Below are 19,660 nucleotides of genomic sequence, written 5' to 3'. Positions count from 1 at the left end.
TAGATACCACTTCCAAATATTCTGTTCCCAAGGGAAAAGTTTATTACGTACTATAGTTGATTCGATGTATTCGAGAGGAACACCTGATACGAACTTCTTTGCGCTGAGCTGATTTGTGGTTCCTGATGATGTGCTGGTGTCCTATGGTGTTGGCCTGGTAGTATTCCCCGTGATCGTTGTTGCTATTGATAGGGTGGTAGGTAGGACGATAGGAAAAGGAAAGGATGCGTTTCGTCCGGGCCTGCTAGCGGACTCATCGAGTAAGGCTTTCTTCTAACAGGCCCTGCCTTAGATCAGGGATACCTAGGTAGCACAGGAACTTCTATTTAAGGGAGGTCCAGGCTTCATCGAGGACTTGCCAGAAAGTCCTCCAACCTTCTTCAAGTAGCATTCCACCTATTGGCGAGGGTGAGAACTTGGTCGCTACAAAAATAATCATTAAACAATTAACACATTTGCACACTGCAATTTTTTAGCCATTTACTACTGAAAATTAGTTGAAATGGAAAGAAAAATCCAAAAGCCGATTGTTGTAAATTTTGGTCAAACAGTAAATATGAAAGTAATAAAGTCTGTCAGTAAACTGTTAGACTTGTAAGAAATTATTCATTATTAAATTATTAAATCATGTTAGGCGCAATCAGAATCAGAATATGAATTGACATTAATACATAGAGTGATGACAACTAGAAACGGACTATTATAGTGGCTATGAACATGTACAAATCAGCACTCACAGAATGATGTCGAAATTTTGTACTCGCATCATTGCTTCTTAAAAACCATAAGTCGTTGGTTATTAATATCGAAGTAGGGAAATTTTCAAATTCGAACTAACATTCATACATTTAAAATTAAAGACAACCTTCAGACGAGTAACTATATTTCAGATTCAGAAGCAAAGCAATTCTTTATTGGATAATATTCAACATCTTTGTTAACATTAAAGCTTTCAAATTGAGAAAATCAAATTCAAAGAAACATGTATACACTCGAGATTAAAAGGAACCTTCAGCCAATTAAAAATTGAAATCAATATATGAAGATTCTAGTCAAAATTTTACTTTCAGTGGATTTTTAACGTAAGAGAGTCCAATTTAAATTCTCAAGTAACTTTCAAGTAACTTTCGAGTCATTTCTTAAATAATTTTTCAAGTCAATTTTTCTAAACTAAAGTATAATTTTCTTGTAAAAGTGAAATATAAATCAGATATCCTTAAATAATTGTTAAATAATTTATAGTGTGAGTAATGAAATCGCATTTACATTTCAAATTTCAAATAGAAATTATTCTTTCATTTTTATTTTAAAAATGACCAAGTGTCCTTGATTAATGATGATGAATCCTGAAGACCACGTACCAATGCAACTCCCAAACTCATTGACGAAATTCAGTAACTCGTCATATTATTCCTTCAAATACTTTTCATGAAATCGTTAACATAGTTATTATTTCATTTATTGAGAAACATAACTTCATTCTTCATTCTTCTTATTTACCAAAATTATCCCACTGCAATTTCATCCTATTTTTAAAAATGAAATCGAAGCTTAGAAAGAGATATTTTGATACCACCGAAGAGATTTAGGTTGAATAGTAACAGGTGCCTGAGGCGATTGGAGAAAGAGACTTCCAGAGAGCAATTCGAGCATGACAGAAGCGGTGGGATTGTTATATCAGTGCAGGAAGGATTTATTTTGAAAGGAATAAAGGCAGGATTTATATTATTTTATTAATAAAAGTTTTTACAAGTCCAGTCCTGTTTATAAGAAATATTTTCAAACTTTATTACATTCTTCCGCATTAGTTCATTATACGCTTACTAACAAAAATTAAAAAATAAAATGATAGACAAAATGCTTACACGTTCAACAAACTGTACTAATTATTTAGTAATTGAATGTATACATATTCTTTTTTCAAGCTTAGGTTCATACGAAAAAATTTATTCCACGCTTTTAATTTATTTTTAAATATCAAGCAATCTCTTGTCTAATTCTAATACCTATCTAATCTAATATTGTATGCAAAACACGTTGCTAAAAATTTACCAGTTTTGTGTCGATAACATTTTATTTACACTGTAATACACTAAAATATTTTGGAACATAGAACATGTTCGTGTTTTATTTAAAAAAGTATTTTTAAAAATTGTGTGTCTAACAATAAGTGAAAGTCTATAAATTATAAATTATAAAATATGAATGACTTCGATAAAAATCACAGCTTTGTTTCATGCTGCCAATTTGATGTATCATGAAAATTATGTATAAGATACGTGTAAGATATATATAAATATATATACGTTTAACCTTTCATTACAAGACAAAATGAATATTTTACTTTTACATTTGTTACACATGAAACTGTTGGAAGGTGAAAAATACACAGATGTACGTAGCCGTAATGTATCGAGGTTCAAGTTTCATCGGCATACGTATATACATACGCATGTGCTGTTTGGAGATTGGAAAATGTACAAATGATCCTGATGTCACAGTCAGGACACTGACAAAACACAGACTCTTTCGATACTGGCAGTATAATTGCGCATAGCTGAATTCCTTATAACAAAAATAATTGAATCTGTAAAATTTTTTAGTAGCAGCTTCGTTCGCAAACAAAATTAAATTTGAGAATTTCCCGTGCACGTATGCACTGGCTACACTTTTGACATAACCGATGGCACTGCAATGGTTTTACATGCACTTGTTCCTGTGTCGATGATTTTGTAAGCATTAGCAATGACTGGAACCTTAGTCTACGGCGTAAAAATGAATTTTCCGTCGCGAAATTAATTTTCCAATCACGTTTCATTTGAGAAATTAAGTTTAACGTTATTAAATCTCGTAACTTTAATTAAGCTTGAACTTACAAAACTTATTGGATTATTAAATATATGTTACGAGCTTGGGTCAGTTGAGCAATAGTGATTTTACCTGCAACAGGACCGTTTCCTCGCGAAATCGCATTGAAGAAACTTGTGTACTGTAAAAACTGCGAATGATGATTAAAAAAAAAGAAAATTACACACGCATCTGGAAAAGTATAAATTTATTCATATCAGTTTATGCTTTCGTGATTCGATTCGCCTACAATGTGTTTAGATAAAATCTAAGATGATTTGTATTTCTGGGTTAGTGCAAATTTTCAATGTATTTATTTGCTTTTTATCTTTCATAGGGAATTCATTTATAAAGAAACAGAGAAGGAAAATAGCACATAGTTGCAGACTAATTTGATATTAAATCAACGAGTTACAGGAAAATGGTAATTGAGCCTCGTAACTCTAAACAGTTTAAAGTTGATAGAACTTAATTGGTAAAATGGTGCCATGTGCGAACGTTCAGCTATGCCTGAAAGGATAGCTGGATTAAACGATGTGTTTCCAGAGTGACTGACAGAATGATGTGCTTGTAATTATATATATTTCCACAATGATTGACTCGATTCTATTAACAAACATTAATTAAAATATTGCAAAGTCAGTACTTAGTTACATATGTATACATATATGTGCATATGCCACGAAAATAATTATAAATTAAATTTACCACATTAAATTCCTTGCATAAACTAAATTAGAAAGTTAGAAGGCCATGGTAATTAATGTAATAAATGGATAAATATTCAAAATAAATTTTTCAGTCTTAAACAATGATTTTCCTACAGTTTCTTATAAAGACATAAATTAGATATAAAATAATATAGTGAACCTGAGAAACTTTATATTTATTTATGGTTTGTAACGTTTATGTGTATGTATGTATATATATAATATACGTTTAAAGTAACTGCTAGCAATATCGTTGATAAAAACGAACCCAATAAACAAAGGATCCAAGAATAATTGATAGCTCAACATGTTAAGTAATTAGACTCTTGCTATACCTGACTAAAAAATACATAAGTCTCCAATACTATTCTGCAGAAGTAATTTTAGAGGCCCAAATCAGTTCTAATTAATCGAAAATATAAATCATTTTGAGTCACACAATTTCCAAATTTTTTGGCTAGACTTAAATTAATTGCATTTATAATATCAAAATAAAGCGTTTGCAAATATTTTTTATTCGCTATATACACTACTTTGCAAATTATATCTAGCACTAGCAACGATAGCTGCCAGTTGTGCTGACCGCATAAGCAACTGTTAAATTGAAGCTATCGTTAACCTAGATTTGGTGCCAAACATTTAGCGTGTATGACCACGCAGAGCTTGAGCAACGAAGCTTATAACCGCTGGCTAGTTACCTCAAAAAAGGATATAAAGACTTATGAATGAGTGTAACATATCTCCATTTCTTTGTACTCCAATTATTCCAACGAAATTTTAATTAATACTTAATTAACTGAATCCATGTTAACTCCTATTACACGAGTTTCAGTTATATGCACTGCTTGTCTCTCACCTAATTCAAATAAATGGAATTCTATTAAAAAATTCTCATTAAAGCCTGCTTTTTGTTACAAGTAACGATGCGTTTATAACGACATTAACAATATCTGAATGTGAACTCTTATTACTTAAACGGAAGATCATAGATAGCTGGGAAACTCGATGAACTTTTATTATATGAATTGTTAATTTCCCAATGAATTAGGGCAAATTAAATTCCACTGTAGGGTTTCGTGTAGAATTCAAATTTACGCTACAAATAACGACACGAACTTGGACTCGTGTTATTTGAACGGAAGATAGATAGATGACAATGAGAATCAGTAAACAACTATTACAGGAACTGATTCGTGCAAATGTAGTTACACTGTATTAAATCTTTTCAAGCAAGTAATATTTTACGAATGAAACATTAACTCAATTGACTCACAATCAGTTACAAACTCAGTAACTGTGTTGGATAAACATATTGTTCAAAAATAAATCCTACCATTCTCTTAAGTCAATAAAATATGACTCAGTTTTACCTTATTCGTATTCAATTCTTAGAAATGTTAGAAGTGTAGTATCATTAAGAATGTCGATATATGTTGATTTTTCGCAATAATCGAATCATACTTTTTCCATTTTTATTGCTTTTCAGTCGATTGGTGCAAAGATTCCAATATTTTTTGGGAATTAAGCGAAATGATCCTAAAAGATTATTTAAATAATGTGAATTCAATAGCACATTTAGTAAAAAAATAGTAAAAATTTGACGATTGTTAAAATATTAAATATTTTAGTAGATCCACGTATTATAGTTATACATTTAAGTTATTTCATGTAACGTATATTTGTTTTACATTATTTAAAGATTAATTGCTTAGAATAATTGATTAATATTCTAATATTATATTAATTAATGATTAGTTGCTGAGAATAGAACTTTACTTTTATAATATAATGTAAATCATCAGAACAACATAAAATTTTCACGTATGCTTTATTTATTTAGGATATGGAGTTATAATATATTCCATATATTTCATTACATAAAAACATAAATCCATGCAATTTCCTCTTATATAACTAGGTCATCTTCGGGAATTTATATAAATCATCTTATAAAAGTGAAAGGTTTAATGATGCACAAATCAAAACTGGAAATACAACTTTCTCCAATGAAACTTTCTCCATTTTTTTGCATTTCCTCAATTCATCATTACGTCTTTAACTTGTAATTTTAATAACCTTCGAAATTATATTTGATAAATTTATATAATTAGTAACAATCATTAAAAATTAATAACATTAATGTGGCGTTAATTATAAAAATTTGCAAATAATTTTACAATATCCATTCTTGACAATCTTCCACCTACTGTATTAAATAATTCAAATATGTAATTAGAACGTATAAAAGTTTATAACTCTTATAATTTAAGTTCTAGTGATCAACAGCGTGAATTATGGTTACTAAATTATAACGTTACGAGACTGTTTAAATTGTAATAATCGTATTACAAAATGTTAAATTACAATTTTATGAAATTGCAAAATTACCCTACCTTCTTTACCTGTACCTAATTACTACTACTATAATTATATACATTATATGATATAACGAAGTATATATCCACGAGTACTTAATTCTATTAACTTATTATAAAATTTTATAACTGTAGTATTAGAAAATAACAACACAATATTTAACGCATTGAACACCAAGTCTACTTTTTTCATCCTTTTATTTACGCCTTGAGATGTCACTATTGAAAAAATAAACTATGATGAACTGATCTTATATTAGCTCTGCAAAAACAGTTATATTATGCTCAAAATAACAATATAAATATATTTTGTTTCTGTGTGGAAGCAATTTACACACATAGAATATTTATATTAAATATATAAGATATTTATATTTGAATTATAAATATTTATAAATTATTATATAATTTGTTGAATATATAAATATTTACATATTGTCAAATATTTTCACGTCACGAAGTAATGAATATAGTGTGTCATTCGAATTATCTCCAAAATATTTGCAGCACCTTTCCTAGGTATGGCTTCTATACTATTACGCGGATTCTTCTCTTTTTCATTAGAAGTATGTTTTATTGTTCCAAGTATTATACTTGATTTGTTTCTCGTTATAATAAGAAAAAGCTTTTCGTTTTATTTATAACTGTAGCGTAATGACTGCATAAGAGAGATACAAAATTATATCTTCTAAAAACGTTGAATTGTTATACTTTCGTCATCAGAGAATGATTTGGATGATAGCGAGTAACGTGTTAAAATTTTCTATCGACAGTCTCCAGTAAATTGATATGACGTTCAATGCATTAAATATAATTTAGATCATTTAAATTGCTATAGTTTTTTGACAAAGAATAAAATTATAAAATTAAACGTTACAAGATCACAATACGTATATTCATACATATTTACTTTTATTTAATACATATAATAAGTATACAAGGTGTCTCAAAAAATGTATACACACTTTGCGTGATTATAAAAACAGTATGTATTTTACTGTTTAATTAAACCGTCTTTGCACTTCCAGTATGTTTTCACACTTATGATAGCACTTAAAAATATATTTACGTTTTTCAAAGTCTAGTCTAAGATCAGCCTTTATTTTAAATGGGTTGTACCTAGAAAAGCAAAAATAAATTAGAAAGAATATGGTATTAAAGTGTGTATACGTTTTTTTGGGACACCCTGTATTTACATTCTATCCCCTACGTAGATCTTAAAATTACAATAACGTGATTAATACTTCTTTATTGATATTAATCACAAATAATAAAATTATCATAGTAGTGGCAATGTTATTGTCAATCATATTTTTTTCAAATTTATGATCTATCTTACATATTCTCTTATTTTAAGTATTCTATAAGTTCTATCCACTTACTTATCAAGAATTTAAAAAAAATCATTTTCATCATTCCTGTGCAAATGTCGGTGTTGAAATTGCTGTTGAAAACTTATACCATTTAATTTGTAATAATTTTACCATAAAGTATTAAATTATCATAAGATCTTATAGTTATAGTATTAGAAAATTAGAATATCACAATATTATTGTACCTACTTCCCTAGCCAACGTAAACCTAATCATTAATACTTTCTTACTATTACTAATCGTATTAATACAGTTTATCACGCAAATACAATTAATATAATTAAATTTACATTCTATATTAACCATTTTTCTACTCTTAACACATCATATACACGTTACACAACTTTTGCTACAATTTTGCATTTAAACTCTGATGCTTTGAGATATAGTCCATAAATACTAGCAAAATAAACATGCATACCAAATATCGAGTATTAGTATCTTAACGTGCACCTCAAAGTTGCAATCCCATAATTAGTACTCCGTTAGTATTATTATTAACATCTAATACAATTATTACATTAATAACGATATTATTATACAATATTCATACGCACCTTTCTGTGAGTTTGCTGTTTAACAATTATATATTTATTACAAATTATAATATACACACGTTACAAAAAGATTACAACGATTAGGTACGTGTGGTGAAATTTCTCTTAATATTATTATCTCGTCACTGTTCACTTTTACGCTTTTCGTAACAAACTCACTTTCCTCGCAACATATTGGCTCTGGCCTATAACAATTGCACAATACCGCGTATTCTAAATCTTCCACTCGCACTTCCAAAAATCATACATATCTGTAGGATCAGTTTGGGTGAATTGGCTATAGTAGCGCTGTTTTACTACTTGATAGAATAAAACAAGCTTATACGTAGATTGACGGCTATGAAACAAGAGGGATTCGCTATAGGCACGTTCGACTTTGACTTCTTACCGACATACTCTTAGACACTAGCTCAAGAACTCTTAAAGACTGTTAAAGACTAGAGACCTTAGACTGGACTGAAGACTGTAGACTGAAGCTGCCGGCGCCCATGCACCCTTAATTAAAGCATTCATTCTATCCTTTTCCATACCCAGGCTTTCCTTTCAATCATGCCCCTTTCTGACGTAACCTCCGTGGGCCAGGTACTTCAATCACTCTGGATGCATCCCTAAACTTTCACTCGACTCTATTATAAACATTCTTTGCAGCCAATCCTCTTGCACACGGTCACTTTCATTCTAAGCCCAAACACACTTCACATTCTTTCAGGGCCGTACTTATTCCAATCCTACATATCTACATTCGTGCCATCACTCGACCTCACACACTCGCATTCACACTAATAAAATCAAATCCACACTTTCTTCTCTTAATATTACACAGAAGAAATTTAGCCTGCAATAATAAAAAATAATACCTTCTGAAATTGTTGACAGTCTGGCCACGCCAGCACCAGCGCCACTGCCGGAACCGCCGCTGAAAGGATTCCAGATACTGCTCATCATCTGTGCGATCCTTTTCCTCTCGCTGCTGCTACTCGGCCTCGGCTGCTCGTACATGTGCCTGAAACGCAGGAACGTTCGCGTGATCCACCGGCATCCATTCGGAAGTGGCTCAGGCTCGGAGATAACAAAACTCTCCACGTCCTCCCTGAGTAATATCACCGTATTCGAGGGTCTGAAGATACCCCGGGCTCTGCTCCACGTACCACCGTCCACCACCGGCAGCGACGCGAACTTGATCGACCATTCCTTGCCCAGCGATTATCCGAGTGAAAGCTCAGAGGTAAGTTACATGAGATTGAAGATTGACATAGCTGGCATTGGAATTTCCTTTCCAATGCTTGCATTCATCGATTTCGTTGTTTTCTATGCAGTTTCACGTTGAGGTATCAGGGTAAGTTCATTGAGAGAGGATGTACAGTTAGACCGTTTATGTGTCTATACTGATTTCATTGTTGGGTAATAGCAATACCCCTTTTATTTTATCGTTGTAAGGACGAATGCTACATGTGACATATTTTTAAAATTCTGAACATTAATTCCGTCTAGTAGTAATGGGTAAAATTTATAATTTTTGAGAACGAAGCATTCTTTTAATTTAATTTTTTCTGGTACATACGTGAATTATGTATTTTGCAACCCTGTTAACGAAGAAAGTAAAACCTTTTGGAATTGTCACATGCGGTGTCAGGTAAAATAATAATGAACATTTCGTAAATACTTTTCTCTATTGTAAATATTTTTAAATAGCAATTATGTAACATTGAAGTTAAAGGATTATATAGTATACAATAATCGTTTACGTTTAATATTATAATTACATTATGTCGAAACTCTAATATAAAAAGAAGTTTATATGACAATTTGAATCTCAAATAGACTATACATAGGATACGACGTAAATGTCTAATAGACCTTTAAATTATTTTCAAAGAGAATCCAATTTCGTTAAATCTAGAGTCTATGAATGTTGAATCTATCTATGTGAGTGGAAATTGGACTTCAGATTCCTAAATTTTTATTTCTTTATATATTCTCAAAAATAGATAAATTGATGTAATAAGCTAAGGTACATATTTCATATGCAAGGAATGCATCTACTTAACGATTTAATCCTGTTTTTATGGCGTATCAAGTTAAGCGTCACACGAATGAAAACGTATAAAGTTATTATTAAATTCTTCTTTAAAAATTGGCGGAACCCAAATATTAATTTTGGAAAAAAAAAGGTTAACTCTTTGCACTCGAGAGGTGACTCTCAGTCACCATTTAATAAGATTCTAAAGATTCTAAAATTACCTAATAATGTGTGGAATGTCGAAGAAAAATAATTCTATGTTTTAATTTGCATATGATTTCTCATTTACCATTTTAAAAATATCGTCGACTCTATGACAGAAAGTTTTCGAATTACTATTTTTCTGTAACGAAAAAGTCGTCGAGTGCAGAGGGTTAATATCTTTGTACGTGGGTCCTTTTTATCAATTTAAACGTATCTTTAGCTATAATAATTAATGTTTTTACTCGAAAGTATTTGTCATGTATTCATGACATAGAAGCTAGTAGCAAATATATAATTTACTGCAGTAATTTGCGATGCTTCCTCCTATGTTAACAATATTTATTTATTTATTTGATCGCAAAAAATAAATTAGTTTCCTGAAGTATACTAACAAATGCAATAAATTTTGACGCAGACCATTTCTATGACGTTTATTTTTAAAAAAACGACAAGTTTTTGAATAAAAATCACCATTTATGTTTTAAGAATTGTATAAATTTTATACAATAAGAAAAAGACTGTAAATCAAATGAAAAATTCACTATGTCAGAAACTGTTTAATATCGCGATATATAATCACCTAAAATTCGAAATGAATTGATTGAATCATTTTGGAATAATCAAGTAATAATGGACCATTATTGGAAATGCTTTCAAAAATTTGAGGAAACGTTCTTATCTTGTCATGAATTATTAATTCTAGGTTCATTAAACATATTGCTGGAATACAAAGTAGTGTGAAATAACACTATATTCACTTTTTGAGGTATGCCATTTTTAATACAATTTTCTAAATTCTAAGTAGTCCATGCATGGTAATATGCATGATAATCCATGGTAAAATTAAGTACATCTGAAATATTTCTAATATTTGAACTTAAATTTTGGTATGACATTCTTGATACACTAATTGTAAGTATAAGAAATATTTTTAAAAGAAGGAATCGATTTTTTTAAATGTCTATATATGTACGCCCCCTTTTGAAAGTAGAGGATATCGATAGTGGAGAGAAGGCTGAGTATTATAGATGAGGTGGATCGAATTCACCCCTCGTACTGCAATTTATTTTTAACTTTATAGAGCAGTGGTTAACACAGAGGTTTAGAATTTTATTGCTCAAGCAACTGCACACCAGAAAACAGCAATATTTATTTCATACGTGGTGAACATACTTAATGATTCTTACTACCTTTTACATATTTATATTAGAAACAAATATATTTTTTGCAAAAGTTTGTTATGATAATGTTATATTTCTAGTATTTGAACGAATAACAGTAAATATTTGCACATAATGTTAATAGATAAAATAACGACATAATATATAGTACATACATAATAAAATGCACATACTTATTCTTAGATATAGTAAATCATACATGTATCCATAGACTTCCTTTAAATTATTAATATTGCGCTTTAAATTATTTTTATCCTTTTATAATATAAATTTCAAAATCCTCATCAAAGAAAATATGTGTGGTCTAACTAAGCTTTTAATTGATATAAATTTTGTTACAAAATTAAAAATAGATAACAGGAATAGAAATTCAAATACGTTGCCACAAAGTTCTTAATCTTACAAAATCGTAAAAATGGTCATATCATAGAAATTTGTCATATGTAGAAATCAAAATATTTTCAAATCTTGCCAATCTTGATTGATAACCAGTCTTTGCTCAGAATAAAACACATTCTCATTAATAAGAATTTTAAGATTCGCGTTGTGAAACAATAGTAATCGCTTGAAATGGACTACAAATTGGTGAGATATAAATATGTAATTATATTATATACTGTACATTGAAATATGTTTAGTTGTATTGATAATTTTGAAGTGTATGGTACTTCTCAAAACTAATACATTTAAATGATAAACTCAACATTTCAGTAGGAGGGGCTGAAAAGAATAAATTACAGCAAATTGGGATAATAAAGGATATAAGAATTATTTTTCATAACTCTAATCAGCCAAATTTTAATTAAATACATTTGATTTAAAATTTGCTAAAATATCAAAAACCTATGTAGCGTTTTAAAATATTTCATATCCTCTACTTGTAATTGGCCTTCTGTTGTAATTAGCATATTAAAATTTATTCTTTTACGAGTATAGCAACTATTGAATATTATGAATACCGTTGACTGACACAGATGGACACATGGTATACTTGACATACATTTGTCAATATTGTTAGATAGAAAGATGACTCTACAAATTGAACTCGCTATTAGAAGATGCTACCGTAAATAATTTTCTACTTAGATTAATAATAAATAGTAAGTGAATAATAAATTTTCTTATTGCAATGGTCCATTTACACATTCAAGCACGTGAGATTTGATTTCTTGACAATACATTACTTGTGTTGAAAGAAATAAATAAATTTTGATGTAAATAATTAGATATTCTTTCATTATATATTGAAAATTAAGTGAAAAGTTCATAAAATATGTCAACATATAAATCAAATAAAAATGGTACCTACCTGCTAATTAAAGTTATAATTAATATCAATGGACAGATTTTGTATACATTGTTTTTGTTACATATTATATACAGTTACAACTTAATTATACAGTGTACTTCAGAACTTTGTCCACCTGAATGTCTTCATTACTTAAAAAAATATACGAAAATATTATTTACAAAAATTGCAGAATTTAGGAAAATAAATTATATGGTATCTTGAATATTTTTATAAGTGGACATGTGGCAAAGGTTTGAAGATCAATTTTATTTTTTTATACGAAGTATACAATATTTTATGTTTGAATTCGATAAATTGAGATATTCCAAGTATAAATATATTAATAATAATGTAGTAACAGTACTATACAATTCATACAAACGTAATAATGCAAAATAGGTATAAATTTAGAGTATAAAGGTAATAAAAGTATTAAAAACCACGTTCATAAATGTTACAACTTTTGAAAATAACATTTTCGCGTATTTTTTGAAGTAACAAAAATATTTAAGCGAGTGGAGTTTATAAGATGCTTGTACGTAACAAATATTTAAGATTGGACGAAGAAGAAAGAGAATTGACAGAAACAGACATTATTTCTGCATTTCTTTTTTTTACATATTACCTTCGATGAGATATTAAAAATGCGCAGTAAATATTGCGAGCGGCGATACACCTAAATTGATCAAAGAAATCCGTGATTTATTACTATGATTACATAGAAGCTTGGAATTCGAGTGTTGCTACCCGTTAGCATAAAAATGGATTTGTATGAAAGTACTGTACACATAAGAATGTCTCTTGATCGAATATCTCTTTGCATTTCATTTTATGTTGGATAAATTAAAAAATAAAATAATATTTTTGAATGCATAGTTGTACCGGAAATAAAGCACATGGACTATATAATAATATGAAAAGATAAAAAGAAAACTACCATCTTCGCATCGTAGACATAGCTATCTATTGCTAGTTACTTGTTTGCAACAGCAAATTTTTATAAAAAGGAAATATCGCCATTATATAATTGTCAGAAATAATTTCTGAAATTAGACTAAACCTGCTTATGAATATGATTTGTAGGAAATTGTAGAAATTGTAACAAAATTTGTGACAATCAAATGTCTCGAATATACACATGTCTTCAAAATTAATGAAAAAAGTGTTATTAAAATGTATGATACGCATACGTAAAATCAAAATGGAATATAGCAACGAGAAAAGGATATATTTTAAAATAAAATAAATTAATAAATATACTATAATAAAATACTTCGTTTAATAATATTAATAATAATAAATCACTAATAATGAATAATTCTTGATAAATAAGAAATATATTTGACCTAACATAATTATTGTAGTATTAAAAAAGTTGTTGACTTTAATTTTTATCACGCAATTAAATAATATCCTACTTTACTGTACACAGGTGGACGAAGAACCTTCGCTACCAGTCTCTTCAGCTGGTTCCTATGACAACAAAGTTTTCGTTCACCATGAAACACACCAACGCCAAGAAATGCGGACTAGTAGCTCCCTCTACTCCGAAACGGTCGCTGCGGAAGTGGAAACGTCCTCAATGACAGCAGCTAATACCTCGAGAACCGCAGTCCCACGTCATATGGTGGCCATGCCGATCGAACCTAAATTCGACGTCCAGATGCGAGTGAAGAAGGCACCACCTCCTCCTCCTAGCCCACTGCCATCTGAATCCGACATTGCAAGCGTTGCTCTGGAACGAAATCTCACCACGATCCTAGAAAAAGAAGAATGCAGTCTTACGCGTAGCCTAGAGAGCCCACCAGCCAGGATGACTACGTTCTCCTACGTTCCTGAGCTCCATGGACCTCCAGGAGGTACCTCCTCTACTTCCACCATCTCCAGACAGCAAACGCCACCAGTTTACTCGCGAATCTTGAGAAAACAAGCGGAAAGGGAGACCACGACCAGTACTAGTATGCTTCAAGAACGAATTCCGTCACCTTCTCCTGTCGAACAGCCACCCCTGCAACACCATGAGATTCGTAGACCTAGGTCTTTGACCTCCTTGAACACGGAGTTAACGGAAACGCGTTCCTTGACGGAAGTGACCGATCACACGCACGCTAAGTACAGAGTGGCCAGCATCTTAGCCCCAACTCCTCCTCCACCCCCACCAATTGTCCCCACGGTGACCACTACTCATACAGCAGTTCAGCATCGTGAACATCGCTTGTTCCGGGAGGAAGTAACGGAACCTCTAGTAGAACCCCAGGTTGTCGCACCTAGACGTCCAGAGATAACTACGCACGAAGTAGACGATGTGTTTTTAAAGACAGTGACGGAGAAGAAGACCATCGAAGACGTTGAACGTCATCGTCGTCAGGTGACGGAGTATAGAACCAAGCCGCCACCACCGGATCCCAAGTGGGACGTGACCATCAGGAACTATCCCAAGGAGAATCTTCCACCGCCTCCACCTGAATGGGAGAACTTCTCTGACGTTAGTTCCAACTCCAATCTGACCATCACTAACGAACCAACAGGACATCACGCTGATGGACCAATTGACGAGGAACCGGACATCAATATCGAGCCCACATATACGGCTAGAGCCGAAATTCCATGCAGACCACCTCCAGTAACCCATCGTTTGTTCAGCAGACTATCTCGCGTCTTAGATCCACGTTACGCTTCCGAATTGACAGACGAAGAACGTACAAAATGGCGCGAGATAATTACTACGGATAGTACCTTGAGGACTCTACTAACGGAAGCTGTCGTAAGAGAAGATTACGAGTTGATACGAAAGGACGCTAGATACACGAACCTGTTCCCACCAGCGAAATGGGATGTAATCATCCGCATCCTAGGTCCTCCTTTGACACAGGCGGGTTCCACTTCCTCGTCTACACACGGAAAGAATCATGGACAACGGTACAAGAGGTCCAAGTCTTCGGAGTGGGATACCAGATCCAGAAGATCGTCCTTGCCTACTTTGTACGAATACGAAAGCGACGGAGGTAGCTCTGCTCGTACTCAAAGCCACCGACTACAGATGTCGCAGTCGGCTACGGCTATGGGCCAGTCGAACCGTCTACGCAGACTGGGTTCGAGTCACAGAGGTACAGGTGGCGCTAGTGAGGTGGACGTTAGGTCCATGTCCGAAATGACAGTGAGAGATTTCGCCAGAGTGGACAGAGACGACTTGACGAGCTTAAGCTCCTTCGAAGGAGCTGATTCGCTGGTGAGGTCTTTAAGTCAGCCCAGTTTAGCCAGAAGTGGTTCGGAATTCACCGAACACTGGGGAATTCCGTCGGGCATGCTGGATCTTCCGCCTTGGGCCGCGGAAGAAGAAGGGACCAGCTCCGTGGAAACTACTCCGAGAGTGGTAAGGAGAAACGACCGTTTGGAAGTTTTGGCGTCGTTCGACGATCGCAGGCAGGGATCGTCGACTACTAGATCGAGTCGATACATCGAGAGGGAGCTGAACAGCGTGCATGTGACCGAGAGTCAAAGGAGCTCGAACTGGTTTCACGACGACTCCGAGCCGGAGATGCAGATCTGAAGATTTTTAACGAAATCTGCCTTCTATTGAGTGTTCCATCTTTTACAGTGTCTTCCTTCGGGTTCTGCGTTTCAAATAAGAAATTTTACGATGATTGTAGTAAAGGTTACGAGTATTAATGAATCAAGGTCATTGAAGGGAAAAATCTACTAAATTTAAGTGTATCGTTATGATATAGAAGAAGTTAGGTCAGGAGAAAACAATTAAGCGATAGAAAAGGCAATTCTTTTCTAAGATTTTCATTCAGTCATTGTATTCTTTGCTTTTTCACATTTTATATAGCAATTGGAAGTTTTATGTTTTTATTTAAAACATATTATATAACCTTTTGATTACTATTATATTTTAATCTACTAATTTGATGTACAATTGAGATTAAGTATTGGGAGAAATATTTTGGAAGAATATAAATCAAACTTTTATCATTTTAGCAATTTTTTATTCGTGACTCGTCATGAAAAATTTAGGAATATTCGATTAATATTAAATTAAACAAGAATTACGCGTATAAGAAATATTTATAAAGAAATGTCTAATTTAAAAGCTTCTCTCCAAAATATCACAGTGAATTTGAACAAATATTATTTTAGAAAAGATGCGTTTAAAATTAAAAGTAGATATTAAATGCACAAAAATCTTGCCACGTAGAATGTAAGATCAAAATAAGGGTTTTAAGGATATGCACAATATGTAATGGTTGATTAAGAATGTCACTGAACAGTGTCCTTGGAATACCAATACTTGTAACCTTTACTATAGTATGCAGATTTCTCTCGATTGACAACAGTTTTTCGATGGACATCACTTTTTTTTATTTTTGTATCTTTCGTCCTCTCTTTTCTATCAATTACGATGCTTACGAGATCTGTTCTTATTGTCGCACAATTCAGTTGAGAAGACGATTAATCAACGTACACTGCCAACTCGCATTTGGCAGAAGACGCAATTTTACGTTTTCTATGAATATCGAAGCATTCTCGAACGAACATTCGTGTATTTGCGATTCGATGCGTTGACTGTCGGATCAAGTCAAAACTAGGTCAGAATTAATTACTATTTTTGCTATAAAAATATTTTTTTAAATTCGAAAATATTTCCAGCCAGGTATTCCTGTTTAGTAGGTTGAACAGGATATACAGTATAGTACAGAAGCTACAACAAATTTATATTTTTAATGATTAAATATTCGTAAATATTTTGTACTTCAAATATTCCAATTTATTACTAAAGATCAAATGTTTTAAAGATTACGCATTAAGGTAGATTGATCTTGAAACCGAGCAGTCAACACGTTGGAAAAACGATTAGCCATTCTCTCCACTTACCACTCGAACTATGCAAATGGAAAACAGAGAAAAGTTGAAGAGGTGAAGAATAATCGTGATTACAATTGTGAAACGAGTGGAACTGTAGAATCTGGCAAAACGGTCGAATTAAATCATAACGTAGGAATTAACTCGAAACAAGTTAAACAGATAAGTTTACAATTAACCATGCAACAAATTCGCTTTTCTAACGATCAATGGCCGACTGGCGTATTTCTAGGATCTCTACGATCATTGAAAGCCACCTGACCTCTGGTTCAATATTTAACACTTTCGCTACTTTGTAAGATATTCGTATTAAATTTGGCTCGCGTCCTGCAAATATGAAATACAACATATTACAGATTGATATACTTCAAATTTTTATGTACTTAAACTTTCTTTTTCTTGACTTTTTATATAAAAATAATATAATATCTAAACTTTCTGTTTCTTTCGTTTTATTTTCATAAATAAACTAATAGAAACCTTCAATTCTATAATGTTTTTTACAGAAATATTAGAAACTATTAAATGTTATTCAATTTTTAAAGTTTAACAAAATAAAATTATAATAACCATAGATTTATTTCAACTCATTCGGTGTCAAAAATTCTAAAAATTCCATAGTTTTAAAATTAAATTAAGAAGCTTCTAATATTAAATTATAATTCTATCGATTAAAAATACGATTATTTTGAATAATTTCCAATTTTATCTTTTATTGTCTAAGAAAGTTGAACGTAGAATTTAAACACATGGAAATGCTACATAAATGATAAGCCTAAAAATTATTTTTACTTTGCTCAGAACCAATTATAAACATGAAATTTCCTAATAATAATATCAAATTAATTATACTATTCCATTTAAACAAACTCGTATTTTAATTAGGAAAAAAATTAATTACCAAACAATTCTTCCACTCTCATACAAAGCAACCATGCACTTTAAAATGAACGTAGTTTCTAAGAACGTGACGGTTGCGCGAGCAATTTTATTCTCGAGTATCATATTTTCAAATTATTAGTAATGTCTGGTTTTATAATTCGGTATATCCACAGGCATAGTCGAAACAAAACGTCAGATATCGCCTGCACCTGACAGGCACATTTGTAGTGCAAATAATTAATATTTAACCAAACAATATGTTCGTTTACCTAATGAAAGTCTCGCTTCCGACTGATATCGTGAATCACTGCTAACCATACGTGTTAATTTTTAGTCTTCGCAAAGGAAAATTGTAAACACTAATGCAATGAAGCGCAGTAGAACCTCCATTATTTAAACACTTATTATCCAAACATTCTACTGTTCAAATATTTCACGCTTCGGACGTTCTGCTATTTGAACAGTATATTTCGTCAAGACAAATATATCGTATAAAAGAAAGGCAAGTGAAGAAAACGTAATGCGAAATTGAAATTTAAAATTAAGAAAAGTGGTAAAAGTGCAATAAAAATCGTAGAACTATATAACGCTAAAATATTTTCATTTTGAAGTATTCGTAGCGTTACTTAAAGGGCATTTAAACGATTTATGGCACAAATGCAATTCAAAACAATTTAAAATAAATAAAATAATTAAAAGAGACGCGTGACTATAGTATCAAAATGAAAGAGGGGAAATATGTAAATTAAATGATATCACATTTATATTACATATACACGACATCTTGCTATTATTACCATCATTATTTTTATTCAGATTCAAATTAGTCACTATGAAAAGAATGTTTAACTATTCGAAAAAATTTCTTATTTGAACGATCATATATTTTTATTAATTCAAATATTGGAGGTTCCATTGTATGCTGCTAAGTGATTTAAACAATCGATAATTTAAGGATATACAATACTCAAAACCACGATAACAATTTTGTTCGCTTATCATATATAAAACAGTGTAACAACTTAATAACAATTAATTACAATTTAATAGCAATAAGCATTAATAACAATTTAACACCAACTGGAAATTTTTTGAAGTAAAGGACTTTTTCTTTACACGTAAAAATATCGCGATATAAAAAATTTTTAAATTACAAAAAATTCGAAGAAATGATTTCTATAGAAAATTTATTTCTGTACCGTAAAATTTTATTTTATTATTTTACTTTAAATTTTTTAAACTTTATATACTCGCTTTTATTCCTACCGATATTACGCAAATATAAATCGTAAAAGTAAACGATTACATACCAATTCAGATCCAAATAAAATTTTCTTCATCGTTGCAGATTTGACAC

The 19,660-nt window shown here is 31.4% G+C and overlaps 1 protein-coding gene across 1 annotated transcript in view; it reads left to right on the top strand.

The window, feature by feature from the left end:
• Positions 1–16,262, top strand: part of pot (zona pellucida domain protein papillote) — a 118,139-nt gene extending 101,877 nt beyond the window's left edge. Inside the window, exons 5-6 of the mRNA XM_017897211.1 lie at positions 8,739–9,087; positions 13,991–16,262. Of these exons, the coding sequence (XP_017752700.1) occupies positions 8,739–9,087; positions 13,991–16,108 (2,467 nt within the window). The 3' untranslated portion in view covers positions 16,109–16,262. The remainder of the gene's footprint in view (positions 1–8,738; positions 9,088–13,990) is intronic.
• The last annotated feature ends 3,398 nt before the right edge of the window (positions 16,263–19,660 follow it).

This window comes from Eufriesea mexicana, unplaced genomic scaffold (genome assembly GCF_001483705.2).
Source record: "Eufriesea mexicana isolate 0111107269 unplaced genomic scaffold, ASM148370v2 scaffold487, whole genome shotgun sequence".
Taxonomy (NCBI): Eukaryota; Metazoa; Arthropoda; class Insecta; order Hymenoptera; family Apidae; genus Eufriesea; species Eufriesea mexicana.
Note: the sequence above shows the minus strand (reverse complement) of the source record. Positions and strands in the feature narration are given on the sequence as shown.